General features: G+C 48.4%; 6 protein-coding genes across 6 annotated transcripts; 2 read left to right on the forward strand and 4 right to left on the reverse strand.

Moving 5' to 3' along the window:
• Positions 1 to 1841: 1841 nt before the first annotated feature.
• DFJ58DRAFT_707480 (uncharacterized protein) lies at positions 1842 to 2913 on the forward strand (the record flags this gene model as incomplete). The annotated part of the gene is made up of 5 exons (XM_041383758.1): positions 1842 to 1934; positions 1980 to 2201; positions 2224 to 2479; positions 2538 to 2718; positions 2820 to 2913. The coding sequence occupies 5 exons, from the start codon at positions 1842 to 1844 to the stop codon at positions 2911 to 2913; spliced, it is 846 nt and encodes a 281-aa protein (XP_041239844.1).
• A 1829-nt stretch (positions 2914 to 4742) lies between these two features.
• DFJ58DRAFT_666075 (CHAT domain-containing protein) lies at positions 4743 to 9349 on the reverse strand (the record flags this gene model as incomplete). Its single annotated transcript, XM_041382539.1, has 4 exons — positions 4743 to 7231; positions 7768 to 7907; positions 8055 to 8786; positions 8985 to 9349. 4 exons carry the CDS (start codon positions 9347 to 9349, stop codon positions 4743 to 4745), a joined length of 3726 nt encoding a protein of 1241 aa, XP_041239845.1.
• A 5350-nt stretch (positions 9350 to 14699) lies between these two features.
• DFJ58DRAFT_688268 (uncharacterized protein) lies at positions 14700 to 16204 on the reverse strand. The gene is made up of 6 exons (XM_041383343.1): positions 16142 to 16204; positions 15609 to 15798; positions 15448 to 15559; positions 15247 to 15396; positions 15128 to 15194; positions 14700 to 15079 (listed from the first exon to the last, which is right to left on the reverse strand). The coding sequence occupies exons 1-6, from the start codon at positions 16149 to 16151 to the stop codon at positions 14838 to 14840; spliced, it is 771 nt and encodes a 256-aa protein (XP_041239846.1). The 5' UTR covers positions 16152 to 16204; the 3' UTR covers positions 14700 to 14837.
• A 5-nt stretch (positions 16205 to 16209) lies between these two features.
• Positions 16210 to 18510, reverse strand: DFJ58DRAFT_806799 (uncharacterized protein). The gene is made up of 8 exons (XM_041391199.1): positions 18188 to 18510; positions 17782 to 18126; positions 17626 to 17733; positions 17476 to 17574; positions 17334 to 17427; positions 17151 to 17278; positions 16638 to 17102; positions 16210 to 16587 (listed from the first exon to the last, which is right to left on the reverse strand). Exons 1-8 carry the CDS (start codon positions 18488 to 18490, stop codon positions 16318 to 16320), a joined length of 1812 nt encoding a protein of 603 aa, XP_041239847.1. The 5' UTR covers positions 18491 to 18510; the 3' UTR covers positions 16210 to 16317.
• Positions 18511 to 19266: 756 nt separating this feature from the next.
• DFJ58DRAFT_855428 (uncharacterized protein) lies at positions 19267 to 21133 on the forward strand (the record flags this gene model as incomplete). The annotated part of the gene is made up of 14 exons (XM_041393897.1): positions 19267 to 19562; positions 19613 to 19676; positions 19729 to 19857; positions 19918 to 19981; positions 20031 to 20162; positions 20219 to 20269; positions 20309 to 20331; positions 20388 to 20407; positions 20524 to 20576; positions 20628 to 20644; positions 20668 to 20696; positions 20782 to 20797; positions 20866 to 20891; positions 20950 to 21133. The coding sequence occupies exons 1-14, from the start codon at positions 19519 to 19521 to the stop codon at positions 21131 to 21133; spliced, it is 852 nt and encodes a 283-aa protein (XP_041239848.1). The 5' UTR covers positions 19267 to 19518.
• Positions 21134 to 21394: 261 nt separating this feature from the next.
• On the reverse strand, positions 21395 to 23489 carry DFJ58DRAFT_58959 (uncharacterized protein). Its single transcript, XM_041380823.1, has 10 exons — positions 23286 to 23489; positions 22982 to 23233; positions 22878 to 22925; positions 22772 to 22827; positions 22697 to 22719; positions 22524 to 22641; positions 22388 to 22471; positions 22195 to 22339; positions 21833 to 22147; positions 21395 to 21779 (listed from the first exon to the last, which is right to left on the reverse strand). Exons 1-10 carry the CDS (start codon positions 23348 to 23350, stop codon positions 21560 to 21562), a joined length of 1326 nt encoding a protein of 441 aa, XP_041239849.1. The 5' UTR covers positions 23351 to 23489; the 3' UTR covers positions 21395 to 21559.
• Positions 23490 to 23702: the final 213 nt, after the last annotated feature.

Below are 23702 nucleotides of genomic sequence, written 5' to 3' on the forward strand. Positions count from 1 at the left end.
TCAAAGTATTTCAGCATGCAACACTGATGTGTTGTGGTGCTCTTCCCTCCTGGAGACCGATTGATCAAAAAGACCTGGGTAATTTCCATTCCTTCTCTTCAAGAATAGTCGTGGCAGGCAACTATTGTCCCTAGGCGCTGAATATTCTGTCAGAGTTCAGATGAAGTTAGATCACTCTTGCATACATGCATGCACATTGGATCACATTGGGCAATACAACATATAAAGACGAGGGCACTCTGTAAGATGCTTGATGTTGATAGACTCAACAACCAAGCGCTGGAAAGTGTCAGCGTTGAGCGGCAATGAAGATCAACAGGGAGCAAATTTCGACACTTGATTCATATATATCTAACATCATCGCGAAGTACGGCTAGATTTTTTGAATTCAGCAAATATGAGGGATGGGTAGTAAAGGGTAAGAACTTACGCATCTCGGCAAATTGACCAGCATGTCCCATGTTCCATGCGGCTCAAATCAAGCTCGACGCCTCCTCTTGGGATCACGAGTGAAATCCAAGGAGTATAAAATGCATGTTGGGAAGCGGGAGGTACCCAGAAAAGGAGTCGACGATTAGGTCCCATCATCCACCCATCAGCCCGCAGCAAGAAAAGGGTCGAATTGGAATCATGATGAGAGATACCCTCAAAGAGGTTAGCAGGGTTGCACAGCGCGTGTTCCAACTTGGAGCTAAATGAAGTGTTTCGGCGACTTGGTGGGATGCTCCTGTGTCCGAGGGGCAGTGCAACCTGTATCCAGAAAGAAAGAATTTACTTCGGTGTACTCCACACATGCCTATCCAGATGCTGCATCCCACAGCCACAGTCTTATCCGCTGAACCAGACGCGATGCGAGCACCATCCAGCGAGAACACGACTGACTGGACCCACTCGGGATGCCTGCTTATCACGATCTGGCCAGCCGTCCAGTTCAAATGACGTCCGCAAGCCAGGCAAAGGTTGCTCGGACTCACGCTAAGGTGTAATCGATGAATGATATTGCATTGCAGGCTGGATCAGGTCATGATGACTTATCTGAGTCTCACTGCAGGCTCCACGGTACGCAAATCAAAGTCAACACGAGACAGAAGCAGCAGCAATAACACGCGTTGAAGAGCGGCAGTGCGATGAGCGTTAAGGCTGATTATCCTCGTGGTTTCCAACCAGGTGTCCATACATCCTGTTCCTCTTTCGAATTCCCGTGAACGTCGCAGAAAAAAGTCGAACGCAGATTAGGTTCTTGATCAAAACATCCATTCGAACGAGGCGACAAACAGTAACTGGAAGTTTGTAGCACCCTGTTATGACTCCGAGTGCACAGTCACTTACCCTTAAGCTTCAACCTTCTGCACTTCTCTCACTACCGCAGTGCAAGTTCGATGTTATTGATGCTCGGACTTGTTGTTAGAGGCAATATTCTGGCAACCGAGTTAGCTCGGAGTCATAACAGGGTACTACAAAGTTTAAACTCCCCGGGCCAGTATTTACTATTCAATTTCATCGCCTGCGAGTCTGAGTTCTGGATGTTTTGATCAAGAACTTAATCTGCGCTCGTCTGCAACATTCACCGCAATTCGAAAGAAAAGCATTGCACTGGATGTATGGACATCTCGTAATGGAAACCACGAGGATCATCAGCTTAAACGCTCATCGCACTGCCGTTCTTCTGCGTGTTATTACTGCGGCTTCTTCGTGTTGACTTTGATTTGTGTACCCTGGAGCCTGCAATGCGAGATCATTCATCAATTACACCTTACTATTAGCACCAGTCAAAAGGTATATAAGGAGGTCTATGCTGCCCATGGTCCCCTGGAATTTTCCTGCTTTCCAACATCGTTGTGATGAAGACTAAGTACGAGTCACGGAAGTTCATCGACCTCATTCAGCGAGCTACATCTAAGTGGGCCAATTGGGACCCCCCAAGAAAGATCACGGTATGTAAAGACGCTTCTTGATTTCAACTAACTTAACACTCACAGGTGGGCGATTATGGAACTATCATCAATGAAACTGGAGAATTTGATTGGGAAGGAAACATATACAGCCCGCATTTCAAGGAACAGCTTAAATCGTCCAAGTACAAATTCAACATTGACCTGGCAGATGCAGCACTACGCCCCAATGAACAGGAAGCAGGCGACGACCACTTCATCGTCAAATCGTGGGGTGTCACCGCTAAAGAAGCCAAAACCTCTGCTGATGTGTAAGCGCTACAATATGCAGTGTTTGGTTCATATATCTGACTGTGCTGCAGTGCCTGTGCCGGGTGTAGTGAATGTCGCCCTGAAACTCGATTTGCAGTTTGATGGTAACAAACCAGCAGCTGTGTTGGTCATGCACAAGCCAAGATACAGTAGCCTTCCTCACGACGAGCGCATCATCAGGGTGCTCAAGTCCATGCCTGGTGTCCTCAAAGGGAAGTACATCGTCACCGAAGTGATATCTTGCGCAGCATATATGATGCATTTGTCTGACCAAAGTAAGTCTGGTATGTGCAAATTCAATTTCTGCACTGTTCACACTTGGCGTAGAAGAAGAACAGTTTTCTGTGCCGCTCAAAGCCGTCGGGCCTGTCACACCAGCTATCAATGCTGGAGGAGCAGCCAGTTTTGCCTGGTCTTCAGAAGCTGCTTATGGTCTTTCCCGTCAAGGATGCGACCCGGCCGCAAAATACATACCGTTGTACAGGCTGAAAATGCCTTGTCCCAAGTTCTGGGAGTGGCCTTTTGGTCACTGCTGGAGATGGGAAAAATAACGATGCGATTGACAGGTGAGTTTAAATAGTCTCATGGCTCAGCAGTGCAATGACCTCCTTGCAGGTGGGAGGATGTCGACCCACCTTGGAACCCCCTTGACAATGAGGGCGAAGAGCATGAACTCTACGATGCAGTACGTTATCGATGTTTTTATTAGAACCTGGCTTGATTCGTCTCTCCAACAGGAGATGCATGGTGACTTCGGCATTTTCAATGACGGCTATCCTGAGTAAGTGTTACTCCTGCACAAACCTCGCATATATCTCAAGTGCCTCTCATAGCAACGACGACGACGACGACGACGACCACTGAACTATGATCATTCACAAATGGTATTACTGCTACACCACTCGAGCTCAAGTGTCCCAAAGGCCAAATCATGTCACTTTGTATGTAGACGAGCGACATTAGTGAAAGAGTATTAACACGATAATTCACATGTTGCATGGACAAAGTGTCTTCTCTCCTCAAAATTGAACGTCAGATGACTGCTGTTAATGATCTCATGCTAGCACTTGATACGTTCAACATGAAACACACAGAGAGAGGCGGTGTATAGTCAAGATACCATTTGAACTTGCAAAGCGCGTCAACTCATCACTAGCAATAATGAGTGGAACTACGACGTTATGGCAGCAGAGACTAGAGCCAACGTTTCGGGGTTCCAATTTGAAATGGAGGCTAGCTGTGAAACAGCTTCAATTCAGCAACTAGTATACTTCCACTTCTCTAATATGCCACTATCGCCTCACAAGTGTCCGAAGTCAATTTGGCGCTGTATTCATTCTCCCAGTTGTAGCTTCAAGTTACCTGCTTTCCTCCTCATTAATTCCAGCACGCGATTGCATCCAATGACGTTCAACAATCTCAACAGCCTCGAATCTAACACACAGACAAGTCAAAGCCCTCGTTTGGCTTTGAGCCTGTTACGTTCGTGGAATATGAAGTTGGTCCGGTCCGCTTGCTGCGAGGCTTCGTTATGAAGTTGAGCAGATCAACAGGTGGCTGGGTCAGATGCGTCTCTGCAGAGTTGAAGTCGTCATTTTTTTCGTTGAGCTCATCCTTTTGGACAGAAAAATTTGTAATTATATATCTATTTGAAATTCAGAACTATTGATCTCTCGTGCTTGGATTTGAGTTCACACCGGGAGATACGCAAATCTTGTCGTCATCGTTGTGGGTTGAAGTCATTGATTACTGCAATGTTGCTCAGAATAGACTGGGGTCTGTCCTGGTCTCCCTCCATATCTCGCAGGGAATGGTTAATGACTGCGATACAGTCATACTTTCGGAAGTCCTGCTGTGCGACAGTCTGCTGTCAAAACATCGCAAGGTTGCTCTCTCGCATCAAATCTCTACCGTCCGAGTCCTTACTCATACATCAATCGGCCAGAAACTTCATGGCAGCACACAAACAGGACTTTCAGACCTGCCAGACGGTCCTACTATTGTGTTTCGAAGATCTCAGAATTTCAAAATAACGACTTCAGTAGCACAGACGCCAGTGCCTTGGGCGACTCGACAAAACTTCACGATCTGCAATTCAACGCCAACGAAAATGTTTATCAAGCTATCAAGCAACAGCATCACTTTGGTGGATGCGGCTGCATTGTAGCGTGCAGATTGTACAAGCGCATTGACGCAGTGCGGAATTTCGTTGATGTTGTACATTCAAGGATGCTCCTACGCAGTGCAATTGTGTCTTGCTGAGGTGTCATACCACAACAGTCATACGACTTTGAACCTCATTCTTACCCACCAGTGCATCTTAGGGGCGGTTACCTACGGTTCTGAGGCAACAGACTGGAAAATACAAATAGAAGTCTACATTGGGTGCACATATCGGGGAGGTATACAGTTCCACAGTCCGAAATATAGAAATTTATGTTCTTAGCAACAGGCTGCACGTAACCACGGCTGGATGCTACTCGTGAAGTCGTCAGATTAATGCGTTAATCAACAAGCTGGAAGTACGCACGAAGTTGATCATACACCAATATGCATGAACACTATGCGCTGGTCCAAGGGCATGTCCTTGTTGCGAGCCAACGAGTGAACCGCTTGGTGCAGTGCTCGGGCAGCTCGTTTGGAATTCATTTTGCCATCCCCGCACAAGTCTTTGTAGAATGCCTCGACTAAGCATTGCACAGTATTATCGTTGACCTTCCATAATGTCCCAACAACACTCTTAACCCCAGCGAATTGCAGGCCAGCCGCTAAGTGTATCACTTCGTCGGGCGTTGCAGGGACACCGACTGCGGTTTCACAGGCAGAAAGAAATGCAAATTGATGCCGAGAGAGATCCATCTGTGTGATATCGAGGAGTGAAAGCGGTTGGTCGCACATGAGAAAGGCTGAATTGAAGGGTTCATCAAATTTCTGTGTCCCATGGCACGAGAGATGGAGCCAAGTATTGTCTCGCAATGCACGTAGTGCTCTCGATTTCGTTGCATCAACACTCGTTATCTTGGTGAAGGAAACCTCCGGGGAAGGGGGTAAAAGACTCCGCACCAACTCTAGCTCAGGCTCCACACCATCCAATGTGAATGAAGCGCCGTCTGGGAGATTCTGGCCAATGGCAGCAAAGGGTACCGACGGGCACCTGTCATGCCTTCTGCGAGCCTTCATCAGCGCGGTGAGCGATGGCGTGTATGAAGAGATATATTGCTGCGGAAGGGACTCTCCATTTACCCTGTACTCGCCAGCAGCGTGCAACAGCAAGAAATTGAAGAAAGATGTTGGGCACCACCATATTCGGGAACCTCGTGGTGCAAATCCGCCCAGGTTCTCAACTACCGGGCGGACCACATTGCCCCACAACTCCCTCAAAGCTTTTGTGAGCGCTGGTTGGTTCCCTTTAGGACCGGCCTCTTGATCAATTGCCTCCTGGAGTGTGACTACCAATGTCTGGAGTTTCACATGATTGGTAGGGAGTCGAATGCTAGTCGGAGGTTGCTTGTGCATAATAATAATGGCATCGCAAGACGACTCGCTTGCGATGAGCACGATGATAGGCCCATCACGAGCTGCATCTTGAAGGCCGGAGAATAAGGGGGGGAGGAGGAAGCGAGAGTAGCCCTCGATCTTCCGAATCTCTTCTACAGCTCCATTCCAGTCCTTCACTAAGCGTCTGTACTGGGTTTCTTCTGCTTCTACATCGACTCTTGAGGTTGCTTCTGGATAGTTTGCAGGAGGTTTATCGAGGAGGGAGCTGAGGTCTCTGAACTTCTTCATCAGGGCCGCCGCGTGATCGCCGTGTATCTGGAGGTCGTCAAGGGGCGTGCGGAGTCGCGTCATCTGGGTCCAGATGATAGTCCTGCCTTGTTCCAACAACTCAACAGCATGACATACGTCACCACTACGAAGAGCACACGATGCAGCATCCACGGCAAGAGTGTTTGGGAAGTCCTTCATAATATTGTGACGAGATGATACTGAAGCTGTTGTGGACATGTAAGCGTCCAGAAGTTGCATGGAAGATGCATAAGCCTCCAGCTCAGTACCATGTGAATTTTGACGAGCATGGCGAACCCATCTCAGACTTGCTCGCAGGCGGAGTAGCAAACCTGCAGAGACAACATTTGCTGCTGCCTTGAGATGATGCAGGGCAGCATTCAGACTTTCGGCATCTTCACCCGCGCCGGTGCCGTCAAGCCCTGAATGATGGAATGATAGATAGACCTTAGCTAGCGACTCGTGGACCTTCAATTGACGAGGATCATGTTGCGTCAACAGAGTCAATGCACAACGTAGGTTGTCTTGTGACTGGTCGAGGTCTTCTCTATTGTGTTGGTGCTTAAAGCGGGAGGAGAGTTGATTCGCGAGGTTATTTAATGACGCCGACCGATCTGTGTGACTGACAGGGCGCAAATCCAGCACGTCCCTGTTAAGTGCGATAACCTCATCCAAATCTCCGTCGTTGCCTTGGTGGTGAAAGCAGAAGAAGAGTTGATTCGCAAGGTTATTTAATGATATGGACCGACCTATGTGACCGACTGGGCGCAAAGCCATTGCTTCCCTCTGAAGTGCGATAGCCTGATCCAAGTCTGCATCGTTGCCTCGGTGCTCAAAGTGGATGGAGAGTGGAGTCGCGAGGTTATTTAATGACTTAAACTGATCTGTGTGACCGACTGGGCACAAAGCCAGCGCTTCCCTGTGAAGTGCGATAGCCTGATCTAAGTCTTCGTCGTTGCCTCGGTGCTCAAAGTGATAAGAGAGTTGAATGGCGAGGTTATTTAATGACTGGGACCGATTTGTGTGACCGACCGGGCGCAAAGCCAGGGCTTCCCTGTGAAGCGCGATAGCCTGATCCAAGTCTCGGTCGTTGCCTCGGTGCTCAAAGTGGGAGGAGAGTTGAGCTGCGAGGCTATTTAATGAGTGGGATCGATCTGTGTGACCGACCGGTGTGGGTATCACAACCTGGCAGGCACATATAAGAAAAGTGCTCAGCCAGTATAAGTGAGTCTCAGCTCTGCCTAGCTGCTATACTCGCAGAATGCAAGAACGTTCGACCCTAAAGGGGAAGCAAGGAGAAAGCAAGGATCCACGGAATGATGCTGAACAACCCTGGTGAATGGCGGTGAAAAGCGCGAGAAATGCGCTGAAGGCGCGCGCGGGGAAAGTGAAGTGCGAAGGTGCACGGAGCACGGGAAGGTAGTGCAAGCAGTGCACAAGTGTAGAAGACGGATACTGGGACTGATAAGAAGGAAAGTGCGGATCTAGACGGATACTGATAGTGCCCACTAGCTATAGACTGATGCTAGGGCCTCAAGATGATGAAGGACACATGCATTGCATGGAACTAACTGATGATAGATACTGAGTGGTAGGAAGGTAAGGTGGAATCCTTGGTTGTAAAACGAACATGAGTGTATGTAAGTTCTACCTAAGCGCTCTCCCAGGGCTCGGAGCCGAATAGGGAGCGCTCTAAGTATGTAAATGAGGTAAGGTGATGTAAAGTAAGGGTGCATAATGAAATGGGAAGTGTAATATGCTAAATATGGTCAGATACCGAAAAGGGACATACCGAGGGACTGGTTGGACAATGGATGGATGCTCCTGGATGCTGTGCGACATAGTGCGCTTAAGCGCAAGAAAGCGTGCAAGGCGCGCACGCGGGAATACTGCGTGTTGTGCGGGAAAGTGTCGCGCCTATGGCGCGTTCCGCGGGAAGTGGTGCGCTCCATGGTGGAAGTCATGGTGGATGATGGTGCGAGTTGTGCCATGAAGGCCAGTTGTCAGAATTCGTAAAATGAGCCCATATGAGCCTGCAGAAACGCAAGTCTCTACACCGGGCACAGAGCTAGCGCTTCCATGTGAAGTGCGATAGCCTGATCCAAGTCTTTGTTGTTGCCTCGGTGCTGAAAGCGGAGGGAGAGTCCATCCGCCAGGCTACGTAATGACGACGACCGATCTGTATGACCGACCGGGCACAAAGCCAGCACTTCCCTGTGAAGTGCGATAGCCTCATCGAAGTCTTCATTGTTGCCTCGGTGCTCAAATTGGGAACAGAGTTGATCCGCCAGGTTACTTAATGACAATGACCAATCTGTGTGACCGACCGGGCGCAAAGCCAGCGCTTCCCTGTGAAGTGCGATAGCCTGATCCAAGTCTTTGTCATTGCCTCGGTGCTTAAAGCGGGATGATATTTGAGTCGCAAGGTTATTTAATGATATGGACCGATTTGTGTGATCGACCGGGCGCAGAGCCAGGGCTTCCATGTGAAGTGCGATAGCCTGATCTAAGTCTTCGTCGTTGCCTCGGTGCTGAAAGCGGAAGGAGAGTCCATTCGCGAGGTTGTTTAATGACCAGGACCAATCTGTGTGACCGACCGGGCACAAAGCCAGTCCGTCCCTCTGAAGTGCGATGGCTTGATCCAAGTCTTCCTCATTGCCTCGACGTTCGAAGCGAGTTTCCAGCATTACAGCCAGATTACCTAGCAATTGCCCTCGGCAAGCATGCCCAGAATTGTAGTATCCCAGTGCATCATAATGAAAGGATATCACTTCATCTAAGACACGGGGTTCATCTCTCTGCAAACACCTCTCTGCTAGATCGCAAAGTTCATTGGGCGATAACGGAAGCATGGATGCAGCGGGCCACTCCTGCCCAAGATCATTTGCATCAATGCTTCCAGCAGAATGCAGAGCGGATGTTTCGATTGCAAGCAAAGCTGCTCTGTGAATGTGGCTGTCGGTGTGGCAAACATCGAGGACTTCGCTCAGTAACTCTTGAGCTGTGTAAGCTTCCGCTTGAAATCCTCGTTTCATGAAGCGAGAAAGCAGAGCAATGGCAAGATGGAGTTGGGTGATGCTTCGGTCCGGATGATCAGCGGGACGCAAATCAAGGGCGTCTTGGAACAAATTGATAGGGATGTCGAGGTCGAGGTGTCTTCCGTCAGCTTGGCAACTAACAAACTTTGCGGTAGCTAGATTGAACAGTGCGGCAGTGTGGCAGGGATGATCTGTGGGGCAGATATCCAAGGCGGATCCAAAGTGCTTTATGGATTGGTCGAGATCTCTACTGTTCTGCGTCCTGTGGTACCATGTGAGAAGGCGATGTCCGGCATCTGTCCTTAGTGCTAACACATCCATATCGAGGGATCCAAGCTACGTGTTACAAGCTCTCAGTATCAGGATGTCAGACTGCATTGATCACTCACAGTAGTCAGGGGGCAGAGAACTCCGGCGTCATTTTCATCAGAAAGTCGCTGTTCCAGTGTCATAAATAGTGAAGTGCACGGGGATACAACTTCCCCTTGCTTGGGCTGAAAGATTATGGCTGTGATACTCGTTAACATCTGTCAAATGTTATTTGCAAAAGACGGTACTGACCACGTAAGTTTTCGCTGCAATCCAGTAATTCTCCGACGGAGATCTCGAATGTGCGGAGGACTTCTCCGTGACCAAGCATCGGACCCAATTCAAATGAGGCATGCACGCTGACTCGAACTTTAGAAGATGGCTCGCACAGCCTAGAGTCCTTCTCGATATGTACAAAAAAAGATGAGAACAAGGACAACATACACAAGTATGGACTCGGTCCATTTGATGACAGCCTCATCTACATGTACGGGTTTGTTGCTCATCTGGCATTCGGCACCATCGGTCTTTACCACCACATGGAAGCCAGCGGGGATGCGTCGGAGACCAAGAGTGAGATCAGTTGCACGAATAGCTTGAGGGAAATTGTCAATGTGAGCTGAGCAGAGATAAATATCACATACCAGTAATGACGACTTGTTGCACTCTACTGTGTATCTCTCCCGTGTCCTGGGTGTGTCCTGGGTAGCTTGGCTCCTCAGGCAAAACTTTGATAGTATCACTAAGTGGGTCTGGCACGGAGTCTGTTGCGAAACGAAATAGCTGAGTAATGACGAAATAAAGTGTCACCAGAATCACTTTGGAGAATCATTGGTACGTGCTAAATGAAGATCAGTATGACACGTACTATTGACAACGACTTGTAGCATTTCACTGATCACGAAGTCTGTCTGCCCTGGGTCCTGGGGGCGTTCTGGGTGGTTTGGCTCCTCTGCAAAAGGTGGAGGGTATTCACTGAAATGACCAGGGACAAAGCTTGACATATGACTGAAGGACTTGCACTTGAGAGTAAGATGTATACTGCAGCTCGTGAAAGATGCCCTGTAAAGTCCTGATTAGTATTATAAGTGAGGGAATCACATCATTAGTGGTGCCGAAGTCCGGTTCGGTTCAGTTCTTAGGCCTCTAAATGTGAACGCCGAACAGGACCATCGGTCGCGTTCAGGCAAGGAGGGCGAATGCTGGACCGGACCCTTATGAACGCGTTCACAAGCGTTCGGTTCAAGTTCAGAACGTGTTCGAACGCTCGAACGCTACATATAATTTGACAAAAATTGCAAGAAATACATGAACCGTAAATGAGTAGCTAAATTTCGTCCATGGCATAGTGTTCGTGAGCAGCAGCAAACTCAGCTTGAACCGTTGCAGAAATGTGGCCTTGACAGTACCCACTCTTCAATAGCTGAAGGGCCTCGAATGTTGTTGGCAACAAACGATTACGGTGCGCAGTCCCAGTGATGCCGCCACTCGAAAAGGCTCGTTCAGATGCAACGGCAGAGCCTTGAATAGCGAGGTAATCCTTTGCAATGCGTGAGATGGTGGGATATTGAATGGAATGGTGCTAAAGGCATATTGAGTCAACTTGCAAGGAAATGCGATGCGAAAAAAACTCACGCCCCACCACGCCACTATATTCTCAACATCCTCTAATGGGGCAGCAAGGTAGTCGTCAAGCTCCTGGCAAGGTCTTCGATTTGCGGTGTCATTTGCGACACGAGTTTTGACAGCATCGCGCATCCAGCTATGGCCGTATGACCCATGGCGAGCAAGCGAGGCAGGAGCTGCAATAGATGGCTCTGCAGCAGCGGGCGAGGAGTTGTGATGATAATATTTGTCAAAAACCTTCCGCAAGCTTCTCATGCCCTCGTCGAAGTCGTGAGGCTCCCATTTACCCTCCATACAGCTGAATAGTAGACATCAATATATATAAATCACGATATTAAATAGTTCACTTACCGCACACGGTGTTCCCCAGCAATCCATTTCTTGCCGGAAGGGTCGATAGCAAGTGCGACAGTCTGAATTGCTGTGTCGTTGTTGGTAGCATTGTCAGCTGTAAACCATCCAACCTTAGTGCGGATGCCATAGTTATTGATAGTTTCAATCAGGATTCTTCCAATGTTGCTCCCACTGTGATTGCCGTTGATGATGGTGAATGCAAGCTGCTCTGTCTTCAACTCCCACTCATGAGGTTTCCCAGCTGGGGAGTCAATATAATGCACGGTGACAGAGAGAAAAGGTACCCCAGGTTCGGAGGTCCATGAGTCGAACGTGATCGAAATCTTGCTATCAACTTGCTTAAGTTTCTCCTTGACACGTTGAACGGCAAGCTGCGCCCGTTCAAGAATTTCATCTCGAGTCTTGGTGCGGTGAGGAATATCCCTGTCTGAAAAGGGAAGGCCGGAGGTATTGAAGGAGCCCGGTGAAAGGGGTCCCCTTGTCAACGAGTTGGAATGCCTATCTATGGCATGAACATCCTAAGTCACGATTACAAAAAAAAAACTCACCTTGTCCTCAGACACGATAAGTTCAACAATGTAATCCATTAGACCAGTCTTGGTGAATTCAGGAATTTTAGGCGTGAGGGAGGCATCTAACGTTTTCTGCAAGTCGTCGGTTGCTTTGCAGTTAGGAGGTATCGCCCGATCATGCATCTTGATACCTCGTTCTTTGCAGCGGTCGCGGTATATTGGAAAGTGACACTTCGCATTTCGAGCGATATGGGTGCGGCGAGTCGAAAACACTGCCTTTGAAAAAAGCACTGATTGGTGGGTACATCATTGGCTCTTGAATTGACAAGTTAGTTATGTGTGTGACGTTCAAAGTAAAAGTAAAAAACATACCTGCATATCTCGCACCACCAGCCATCTTCGGGTTCTTGGGTGTGCGGATTGATGCGTCCCTTCTCCTGAGTAAATACTACCTTCAAATCCCCACTGCGCTCCTCTTTCTTCTTATGCTTGCGATCCTCACGGTCCTTGTCTCCAAATACCTTGGTCCACTCGTAAGCTTCCTCTTTGTCATTGTCTTCGGCCTCTTCTTCATCATCTGAACAATCCTCTAGCGCAGGGGGTTCGTCGTCATCATCATCATGGTGACGGACCAGACGGGACCCATGTTGCACTCACTTGGGTGCAGGCTGTCCTTGGGGAGGCACTGGAGCCACTCGTTTGGCTGGAGCCGTGTTGCCAGCATCGCGGATTTTTTCTGTCAGTTTAACAGCTCGGCCTGAGCGAGACCACAAGGCAGTTAGCTTGCCATTGGATGCAGGAGGCGGAGGTGGAGGAAGCATGGGCGTGTCATCGTCAGGATCATTGTACCAATCGATGGCACTAGCATCCTTGAGTTGGCCGTCAGATCCAAGTGCGCACGACATTTGTGCAGCAAGGAGGGTGCAGATTGAACCTGTAGTAAGTAGCTCATTTATTCCAAATTTTATGATAAGATATCAAAAAAATGATGCACCTTGAACATCCTGTTGCCATGCAATTACTTGGTGTTGAAGCTTGAAGTACCAGAACGAGAAACCTGAGAATATGTTCTGAAAATAAAAGTCCATTGAAGTCTGAATAAAGATTAACATTTGTTTAACATTAGGCTTACCAGAACATCGAGTAGATTACCAGGGAAGTCAGATCTCGCCAATGGAAATGTGTTGGGTGTTTTGGCTGCGAAGTCCGATCCGCTGTTGATTGTCCCGAGATCGATCGACATGCCGGTTGCCAGAAGATCAGAGCAGATATATTGGTGGATCATGCAAAGAATATGAGAACACGTTCGGACGGGTTCGAACGGGTTCACAGTATTCAGGCAGCAGCCGAACGCTGAACTTAATAATCGGTTCGGTCCTTATACTATTTCGAACCTAGGACCGAACCCACGGTCCGGTCCGGGAGGGTTCAGGTCCGAACCGAAGTTCAGAACCGGACTGCGGCATCACTACACATCATGCATGTGGCATCCACACTGCAGCGCTGATGTCAACAGGACAGAAGCGACTCGCAGGATATCGAGTCATCCACAGCCTCATTTACAATGAGGCATAGATTTTTACGGTAGGAGCATGCTGCAGTGTGGTGCGATGTTGATCGAAGCAGCTGAAATGAAGCCTCAAGGCATTCCATGGACCATACTTTCGCAAGAATCCGCACATGACGAAGCACTGCCTGAACCTTCCTTTGACGCTGCTATCAGACAACGTGTTGCGCAAGAAGGCATGGAACTGATAAAAAGCACTGTACAAGTTGAACTTGTTTTACGGATCATGTCAAGCTGCAGAGTGTTCTGTGAGGTTACTTCTTGCGCACGGCCGGATCAACCCAGAGTACGTAATAATATATTCCTGTGCTGCCACGGCCACAGCTGGAACGTCGCAGGCAACGTTTTTCACCAGCAGGCATTCGCTCTTCGTTATAAATTTGAGCTTCTCATGGAGCTCTCCGGCCAACTCACTGGCACTCACCCTGAACCCGCCCTTCGTTCACTGCAATTAGTTGACTTAGTATGACCAGTTCGATCAAAGACCACAATAAAGGCCTACCTTCGTCTCTGCCGCAGCCACCAATCAAAGCCCTTATTGTCCAGCCTCTCCTCTTCACGTTGTTCGTAACGTTCACCGACATCTCGTAACATTTACCAACTTCCTCTCCAGCATCCTATTCGAAACGAAAGACGCATTGACAAACTTACGACACTATTCACGATCATGCCAGCTTCTGGCAATGGTGGACAATTCACCTTGCATTCTTGAATAACCCGCAAAGGCGACATCAAATTTCAAGTTCGATTAGCTATCAGTAGCAAGTAGCACAGTGACAAACGAGAAGTAATCATGGCACATTCCAGGGAGTCGAATGTGTCCTCAACGTCATTGCAGACCCCCCTGTCAACAATGACCCATAGGAACAACCAGAACTTCGAGCAAACGGCAACCCACTTTTACTTCATCTTGCCAGCCCGGCGGAATAGGCAAAGCGTCATCGCTGAACATCCGCGGTCTGTCATGATACCAGCGTGCGACCTATGCAGCACGTCGGATCTGAGTTCCTTCACTGCTGCAATTCAGAAGTGAGAATGAGTCAATCAGCGCGTACTTACATATCATATGCGCGAGGCTGTAGTCGCTGAATCACAAACATCTCGAATGAAAGACTGCGACTGTCATGAAAACTTCATGTTTGAAAGTGACCAGACCATCTCGGTGCTGACGGTTGGTATTCTAGGATGTTATTGTGAGACTAGAGAAACAGACATAATTGCTTATTCAAACTATAGAAGCCTTGCTGCCTTGCAATGCGTCCTGCAGTACCCATCAACGTCGATACTTATACAGCGAGAAAGCTTCGGATCAACGCGGAATCCAAACGTTACATTCATGGTCCATTATGCAACAGGCTTCATTCACCACAGTTACTTATGGAATACATATTAACGAAAGCAAAACATAACGCGAGATGATCCGTGTTGAGAGCGGGCACATTTAGTATCTCCTATCGTAGTCGTGGCCACGAGGATCGTAGTCGCGACCGCCGCGGCTACCACCGTATCCTCGGTCATAGTCACGGTAGCCACCGCGGTCGTAGTCCCTGCCGCCGCCGCCACCACCGCCACCACCACCACCACCTCCTCCTCGGTATTCATCAGGACGACCTCCACGACGACGGTCATCGTAGTCGCGGGAATAACGGCTGTCGTAAGGACGCGGGTCGTACGGGCGCTCATCTATTCGAGAGCTGAGTGAGGACCAAAGAATACTCTGACAACACTTACTATCATGGCGCTTGGGAGGGCCATAGTACCTTCCAGGGGTGGGAGTACGCGCACGTCCACGGCGGGCCTAAACGCCAAATTAACAAACGTTGGCAAAATTCAAAAACATGGGAGTATACTCTTTCTACGGTGCAAATCTTCCCCATGATTTCAGTCGCATTGAGCGCGGTGATAGCAGCGTCTGCCTCCTCAGAAGTCTCCATGGTAACAAACCCGAACCCACGGGACTCGCGGGTATGCGGGTCATACATGACCGAAGCCTTTTTGACCTATTTCTATTGGATCAGCAGCAGAAAATAAAATCACAGGAAGACACGTACACGGCCAATTTTAGCAAACGCTGCTTCAAGGTCACGCGTATCAACACGGTGACTCAAGTTTGAGACGTGAAGATTGTTTCCAGGGTTGTGACCGCCGCTGTCACCCCCCCGGCTACGAATAGCGTCAGTATCAGATGTGACAAAACTCTAACGCCACTCACCCTCTATCGTCCCGTACGGGGCTCCTGCTGCGGCTAGAGCGCCTGGGAGGTTCGCCCCCACGCTCTCTACCAGGTGAGCGAGCATTGCCATTCCAGCTCTGCTCCTCCCTACCAGCAGGTCCGCCATTCATATTGGCTTCGTGCGTAGGAATGCTGATACCAGAAGGTGCAATATCTTGTGATTGCCAGGCTGAATGGGCGGAAAGGGTGAAAACAAGATCAATGTCGATTCATGGCGGTGGGTAGAACGGGGGAGGAGGAATGGGCGATTATACTGTGTCGCGCGCACGCGTCATAGTGCACGCGAATGAACTACTGAGGGCGCACTACGTATGAGAAGTCGAGAGAGCTCGGTTTACTCGAGTTGCGCATCAGTTTTTTTAGATAGGTCGTTATCGGCCTTGAGCCGATATTGGGTGGAGAATGTGATGAGAAAAATAGTGCTGGTATGTACGAGGCGGTTGTGCCGGAACAGAAGAAAATATTGAATGCAGAACTGGCTGTCGTCGTCGGGGCTGATGCTGAAAACGTACCGTCATCCATTGTTGCTGTCCTTGTCGGTATTGTCGGAGTGATGGTTGAGAGAAGAAACCGGGAAAAAGTTGAAACTTCGTACGTGACAAAGGATTGACAGGACAAACATGGACACACAACGTTGCGCCACCAGGCTTCTAATCTATGCATTACAAGGTACGGTGAAGTATTTCTTCTAGATAAGTCGACCGCTCGACCAGCCTTGATATGTAGGTGTTTGCTTGATCCAACCAATCAGTTCATCCCGCCGTATCTTCATGCCTTGATCTGCCGACTGGACCTTTGTCTTCTTCCCATCCACGAATTCCCACTTTTGCTCTTTAACAGTCACCAAACCTTCCTTGAGCTCATCACCGCCCAAAATCACAGCAAAAGGAACTTCATCCTTTTCACCGGCCATGAACTGCGCAGTGAGCTTCGGTTTCTTCTTCGCGAGGAAGTCGGTCTGAAAAAAACGAGTCAACACATGAATTGGAGAACGACAACCCGACTAACCTTTATGCCTGCTTCCCTGAGTTCCTGCGCAAGTGCAATCCGCTCTTCCAACAAGCCATCACCAGCAGCCAACACATACACCATCGTCTCCTTACTCCGCATCCCCTTCTCTACCCACTTCGGCCACACAATCGCGAAGATCCGGTCAAGACCGATGCTGACCCCAATACACGGGAGCCCTGGTGCCTTCTTCCCCTCAGCAGCGGCAGCGGCAGTGAACATACCAACCAGGTTATCGTACCGGCCACCAGCAGCGATGGACCCGACGCCAACCTGCGATTCGTCCAGTTCATCCTCTTCGCCATCATCAGCTTTGGCTTTTTTCGAAGGCTTCGGTTTTGAGGGGGCTTGGGACTCTGTTGCGTTTGCGGTAAGAGCTGGTGGTGCTGATGCTTCGACGATGGCTTCATAGATGATGCCTGTGTAATAGTCTAGACCACGGGCGAGAGACATGTCGAATGAGATCTGTGCATACATGAATATCATGTTCTGATTCATGGAAAGCGAGCTTACTTTGTCGAGTACTTTATAAGCTCGTAGGAGAGTAAAGAGAATATCCATATCTGAAATGCCTTGCTTTGCGCTCGGGTTTGCCATGAGAGTGGCATCTGCTTTCAAAAGATCGAGCAGCGACGGGCCACCTGTATGACGAAAGAGATGAGATAAATAACTCTGCATAGAATCAAGGCTGACTACCTTTGTGCTTGACGTACTCTCCGATCTTATCGGCAACATCTGAAGAAAGTCCCTTCTCTTCTGTCATTTCTTTCTTCACTTCTAGCCAGGGGAGCTGCACGCAATTAGGACCAGCATCGGGAATGCATCTCTATCGACCAACCTTGTCCAACTTGTCCACAGCCGATGATATCGATCGAATCTTGTCCTGTGGCACACCGCAAACCTCGAAGATCCCATCAAGGATTTTGCGGTGATTTAGCTAGGTTGGAAGGCATCAGGATAAATACAAGCCTTGTTTGAACAACCTTACCTTGACTGTAAATTCTCCAACATCCAATCTCGTCAAGATAGTGCATAGTAGACTGATAATCTCAGCATCTGGGATCATTGGGTCCCATGCACCTGTAATATCCAAATCCTGCAACAAGTTATGTAAAGTACCCCAGGTAAAAGTGAGAAAACGTACTGCTTGTGAGAACTCGCGCATTCGACCTTTCGACATCACAGGGTTGTCTCTCCGATAGACCTTGCCGACTTGCCAAATCTTCGCTTGGACCGTAGCACCAGCCATAGCTAGATACCGTGCCAAAGGAACAGTGTGATCGTACCGAAGCGCAAGCTGCTCGCCTCCCTGGTCCATCAAGTCAAAAATGAGTTTCTGGTCCTCGCCGTACTTTCCGGCAAGCACGTCCTTGCGTTCAAACACAGGTGTGTCGAGGGCGCTCCCGCCGTAGGACGTGAACACGTCCTTAACGATACGCTCAACATGTTCCCGGCAAAACATCTCCGCTGCGCCATAATCACGCGTGCCCTATGCAGCCTACTTGAGTACCTTTCAGAGGTGTATGATCGCGGTGCACACTCAAACATACCTTTGCGGTTTTGAGGAGTAGCCGCTCTTTCTTCTTCCCAGCATCCTTGTTCCCGCCTGCGCTGTTCATCGCAGCCATTGTTTTCTTCAATTCACCGAGTCTCTTCTTGGCAGCGTCTATACTGGACGCATCGGCATTTTGTAGTCGGAGATCGTTCAGTGCACCTGTTGCTTGTGCGATTTCAGTAGTGAGTGAGTCTGAGGCTTCAGTGGTCATTGTACGCGTCCCAATGGATTTTGGTATCAGAGTGCGAAAGTTGGCGGTCAATCGATATGATCTACAGAAAGCACGACTAGAGAACATAGAAAAGATAAAAATAAGATTAGACGTGACTCGAATAAGACCCGGAAACTCCGTTCAGCTATTAAGCTCAGAGTTACTTTCGGGGTACGTCATCACTTGGCTTCAACTTGAACTTGTTCCCTACCCCCTACCAGCATCAGTGCAGCATGAGAGCACGAGGGAAGCTCGCCGTCACTTGACTCAAGTGACGGCGAGCTCCCCTTGCGCTTGCCCACTAACAGTAGACAAACCCACACTCATGGCAAGGATTGCATGCTCCTGCGTAATGCCTGCTAGTAACACCAACTTAATAGTGCAGTAAGTTCAATATGAACTTTTCTGCAATCATTGATCTATCTAACTGGTGATCCAAGCCGCGCCTACTCATTAATCCGTGTTGATCTTTCTGGAGCCACAGTCATTTGCGAGCAGAGATCCCTCAGGTGAGCTGCTGCATACGCAAGTCAGCATCAGAGGAATGAACTCTTACAAGCGCAGTGTCTTTCGACATACCGCATGGATATAAAGAAGATTTGCTAGGGTCCATGCATTCAATATCGTAGTCACGCTCGCCATCATGCTGTTCAGCTGTTACTCGTTGAATTCTCTTGCGTAGTTTGTCTTGTGCATCTTGAGTGTACACAATGCTGTCATTTATTCGTTTAATGGGCATGATGCACTCCGAATGCAACCCCACAGTTCAAGTGTACGCCAATTTGAGCGTTGCCGTACGCAAGATATCCCACAACTAGACGTCCCGGAGGGTTGGCTCAATGGCCAGGCTGCCCTGTCCTAACGTCTTCAGGGCGACCTCATGCATCCCTGCCGATGATGACAATTGCGGTAACTGGAGTCTCAGCGCCCGCTCTCGCCACCTTTATATCTATTACGTTGTTGTCACTGTCGGAGTCATGGCAGAATGCTGGTGTCTATGTTACCCTATAAAATCACAGCTCTTCTATCCTGGAACCGAGCTGTTGACATCGCCAGTCCGCTATCGTTAGATTTGTCCTGCTGGGATACTGTTCAGTGCTAGCGCTCATCCACCTATGGCTCCATCCCCCGAATTTATGCAAGACCTCTGGGTGCGGAAGTAAGTCTACCTATCGTGCAACGTCCTTATCTTCTTACCCTATGGCCTAGAATATTCTCTACAATTGGCCATACGCTGCTTGTCTACGACTATTGTCTAACTCTCGAAGATGAAGTGAGTTCGTTGGCTGGTATGCACGATGTTGAAAACGCACCCTGGGTTGCAGGTTTATTATATCTGGAACAGCCCCTGGACCGTCGTAAAAGTCATGTTCCTTATCAACCGGTATGGAAACCTTATTGGGCAGACATTCATCCAGTTAGAAGAGACCGGTCTCATTTCGCATGGTTCTCAAGTAGGTATGTTGCAGTTTCACGAGTAGACATCCGTTGAGTGACACGTTCGAACATGCTAGTTCTGCCAGCGCTTCGCATTTGCAACCGCTTGTTTCATGGCTCTGTCTGCAGAGTCGATTCATAGTGCGTCGTTTCGTTGAAAACAGCTCCATTGTTGAAGGTTTTTACTCAGTAATTGTGCTCATGCGTACGTGGGCCATCTGGGGAACCCAGAAGCGCGTGGCAAACATCCTCATCTGGAGTTACGTCTCCTACATCCTTGTGATGACGGGCACAGCAACGCATGGTGCAATCACCAGTCACCGTAGGCCGTCTCGCCGCCTTTTCATTTGTTTTCGCACAATGATTGCTCTCTGGTAGTCCAATTTGCACAGCTCGACGTGACCCACATCTGCGTCACGGACGCACCAAGTATGTGATTGTTATTTCGTCCCTCCTGCTTCCTAATAGTCCATTACTTCAAAGATTATATAGTCAGTTGACAGCCATATATTTGATGGACATCTCATTGACGGTATTACAATGCTAGTGGTTGATCTGTTGTGGAAAGTGAGAACATTCTGTTTCCGTGTTCATCGTGCATGCTGAAGACCATGACCATCAAGTTTCGTTCTCGATGCAGTACTCTTTATCTCGACAATGCGATGTCTCCGGATATACTCTAGGGAATTTCGGTCTCTCTACCCTTCTGATCTCCTCCATATACTCGTTCGAGATGGTGAGCATTCTCTCTTGAGATTTTCATCTACAACTAACTACAATCACACAGCAATCATATTTTTCATCGTGAGTCAGGAAAACCTGCACAGCTTATCACATTACTGAAGAAAAAGAAAAGGTGAGTATGTCAAGTAATGCAATAACCACTGTTTCCTGGTAAGACCCATACAACTCAACTCATTCCATTTACTCATGCTGTTTAGGACTGTATACGCGGACGTCAGTCTTTCTTATCCATAACGGACTATTTATTGCTCTCCTTTACTAACACGACAATAACAATTCAGGATCCAAAATGTTTCATTGCTAAAGGGTGCGCGGTTCTCGTGTTTCTCGTATAACCTCGGCATTCGATGATTTTGGGCATGCAGGTTTGCGACTCCATTAATTTCAGTAGCTGGTCAACGCCTAGTCTTGAACTTGAGAGGTTCAGAAGGGCGTACCTATACGACCCGGGATCTCAGTCGTGAGGTAGACCGGCAACTTGAAGCATTCGTTGCTACAGACTCTCCATGCCGAGACGACATGGGACACCCCGAAAGTGGGCAAAAATAAGAATAAGTAAGCATCAGGAAATATGGGCCAATCTGGATCACCGTTGGTAATCAGACATGGTGTAGTGCATAAAAAGGCTCCCCTACATATATCCATATCATAGCGTGTGGTTTGTATGTCTTATTTATTGGATTGTTACACATCTTCGTGCTCGCTTTCGTTCCTGCATTTTTTTTGTATTCCCGCTGTGCTGTAGCCGCTGGAAATACGTATGTAGGGATGATGGTCAGGAGCGGATTCAAGTAGAGTTTTATATCACAGTAAATATTCCTCCGGTTAATAGTGTCTGAACTATTGTGTCACGCCGAGAGTCATATTCGAGCAACAGTATTTGGTAGTCAAAGCAATGAATCTAGATCGATACTACAATCCGCGCCAGAGTATAGACGAGAAACTCGTCCATGTCCCAATTTTTGACCACTCTCGTCAAAGCCGTTTCACATACCCATCCTGCTGGATATCACGCGTCTCCCTCCACACGCCCTCCCCATCCTTCTTGCGCACAGTAAAACAAGCGATACCGAGAAACTCCGTGATATCCTTAATCACTAGCGCGCAGAAGCGTGCATAAGTGAGGAGGGAAACTGCGAGCGTCAGGTAGATAAACACCGCCGTTCGCTTTGGTGTTGACTGTATTAGTGAGGGCCTATTCTCAAATGAGCTTCCTCAACATCTGTGCATTGACACTCGATGGCTCACCTGTCAAATAGGAACGGGAGCTGGGCATCGAGCACCCCGACAACACTCCATACCCACATGCTGTGCCACAGGGGAAACGGTGCACGTGTAATATGGCTCAAGATCATCCTCCCTACTTGGTGAGCGAACTGTAAGCCCCATGCGCAAAGAAACGGTAGGAAGAGTGGTGAGTGAATGATGGCGGAGTCATGGTAAGAGGGGCTCAGCAACCAAAAGATTTGCAGGATCGCCGAAACAACGAAGGGTAAGAGGTAGACGAGAGGTTTGAGACTCGACTTCCCGTCAGATTTGGTGGCTTTGATGACGTTGCGGTAGCTAGTGAGGCGTTAATATATATACGTGATGATTACTGGCGCATTCACCTCGAGAAGATATTGAAAGCCAGAGCAAAAGCACCGAAAACCATGAAAGACTCATTAAGACCAATGTTAGGAACGTGCTGAACAACTTGGGGTATTCTATCCAGACGGGTGAAAGCCAAGAGTTTCTTGTCCCAGAATGTGGGGCCTATGATGCGAGTGAGATGGAAGGTTTTGTTAAAGAATTTTCTCTTACCGAATATTCCCGTTATAACATAGATGATCACGATCATTAAGATACCCTCTACTGGACCTGAAAAAGGACCGAGGTACAATATTCCTGGGTTTCAAGTCAATAGATGAACACGGCTTGTACATGGCACTAGACGCACCAGTATGATATTCTTCCCATGTGGTCAAGTAGAAGTTGGCAAGGGTAGCTATTTGCGACGCAACAGTCCACCACGAGCGGCCAAGATTGAGCGCACGCGACGCAAGAACGACCTCGAGCTGAAAAGCACAGAAGATGAGGCTAGCAATGCAACTTGAAGGACAGGCAACGTACTGTAGTGTTGAGCGCATCACAACCTGTGAGAACAAGGTTAAATATCGAAGCGCGTCAGGAAACGCGCATGCAGACCATGATCAAACATTTCTCCCAAAGGACCAGCCATTCCCGTTCTCCGCGCCTGCTTCCTGCACTTGGATAAGCGTTGTTGTAGACCGGTGCAAAGGAATCCGCTCACCCATCTACTGCATCAAAACTTTGGTACATGAACAAGCCGATCGCCCATCTAAGTTTCCGAGGGTTAGCATGACACGAGCTTGATGCAAAGAACAGAACACGCACGTAAAGTAGATCCACTGAGGGGGCCCAGTTGCTCCATCCTTCTCGGTCAAGTAAAGCGGGTCATAATATAGTAGCGTGACGACATTAAAAACGACGATGCATAGGCCAAGCAAGGTTATCTGAACGAGATTGATTTGACTGGGGCGAAGAGCTAAGTGTTGATAACATACGGTATTTGGAGCGATGGTGAGTGGAAAGAGCTTGATGAACCAGTTCCAATATGGGGTGAGGAGATAATGTGAAACCAAAGATCTTGTTTTCAAAGCTCAGTATCACATTAAAGAACACTTGGAACAGGACGCACTCATCTACACCTTTATAGGAATATTTTTTGAGATTTTTAAGTGCTGGTTGTGAGAGGTAACCCATAGAAAAGTCGAGATGGTCTAACGTCGGAAACTAGAGAGCAGACATGAACGAAGCAGCTACTCTCAGTGGTTACGTGTTCGATGATGCGCCAAAATTTTCATTCGTTATTCGTCATTTGCCAAGTTGACCTGCACAGCCACTGAATCTCTCAGGACGACGACGACATCGATGTCCAGTGATGTTCTGGCATTCTAGGAGCAATTTTACCATAGTTCCCTCGAGAATCACATGCACACCAGATTAGCATATGATGGCTGCGACTCCGACAAAATAATTCAACGTATAGAAATGATTAACATGTTCAAACCCAATGTGCAAATCCACACTGTTGGATAAGCTCAAGACTCTGAAG

This window comes from Suillus subalutaceus (genome assembly GCF_016647625.1).
Source record: "Suillus subalutaceus strain FC151 chromosome Unknown DFJ58scaffold_118, whole genome shotgun sequence".
Classification (NCBI taxonomy): domain Eukaryota; kingdom Fungi; phylum Basidiomycota; class Agaricomycetes; order Boletales; family Suillaceae; genus Suillus; species Suillus subalutaceus.

Coding starts and splice junctions, on each gene's coding strand:
- DFJ58DRAFT_688268 (XM_041383343.1), bottom strand. Junction 15,397..15,447: donor CGTTTGCTAAAATTGGCCGT/GTACGTGTCTTC, acceptor CAATAGAAATAG/GTCAAAAAGGCTTCGGTCAT. Junction 15,195..15,246: donor AGATTTGCACCGTAGAAAGA/GTATACTCCCAT, acceptor TTTGGCGTTTAG/GCCCGCCGTGGACGTGCGCG.
- DFJ58DRAFT_58959 (XM_041380823.1), bottom strand. CDS start 23,350: ATGGGTTACCTCTCACAACCAGCACTTAAAAATCTCAAAAAATATTCC. Junction 22,720..22,771: donor GGGAGAAATGTTTGATCATG/GTCTGCATGCGC, acceptor TTGTTCTCACAG/GTTGTGATGCGCTCAACACT. Junction 22,340..22,387: donor TGTTATAACGGGAATATTCG/GTAAGAGAAAAT, acceptor CTCGCATCATAG/GCCCCACATTCTGGGACAAG.
- DFJ58DRAFT_806799 (XM_041391199.1), bottom strand. CDS start 18,490: ATGTTCTCTAGTCGTGCTTTCTGTAGATCATATCGATTGACCGCCAAC. Junction 18,127..18,187: donor TACTCCTCAAAACCGCAAAG/GTATGTTTGAGT, acceptor TAGGCTGCATAG/GGCACGCGTGATTATGGCGC. Junction 16,588..16,637: donor TCAGGGAAGCAGGCATAAAG/GTTAGTCGGGTT, acceptor CGTTTTTTTCAG/ACCGACTTCCTCGCGAAGAA.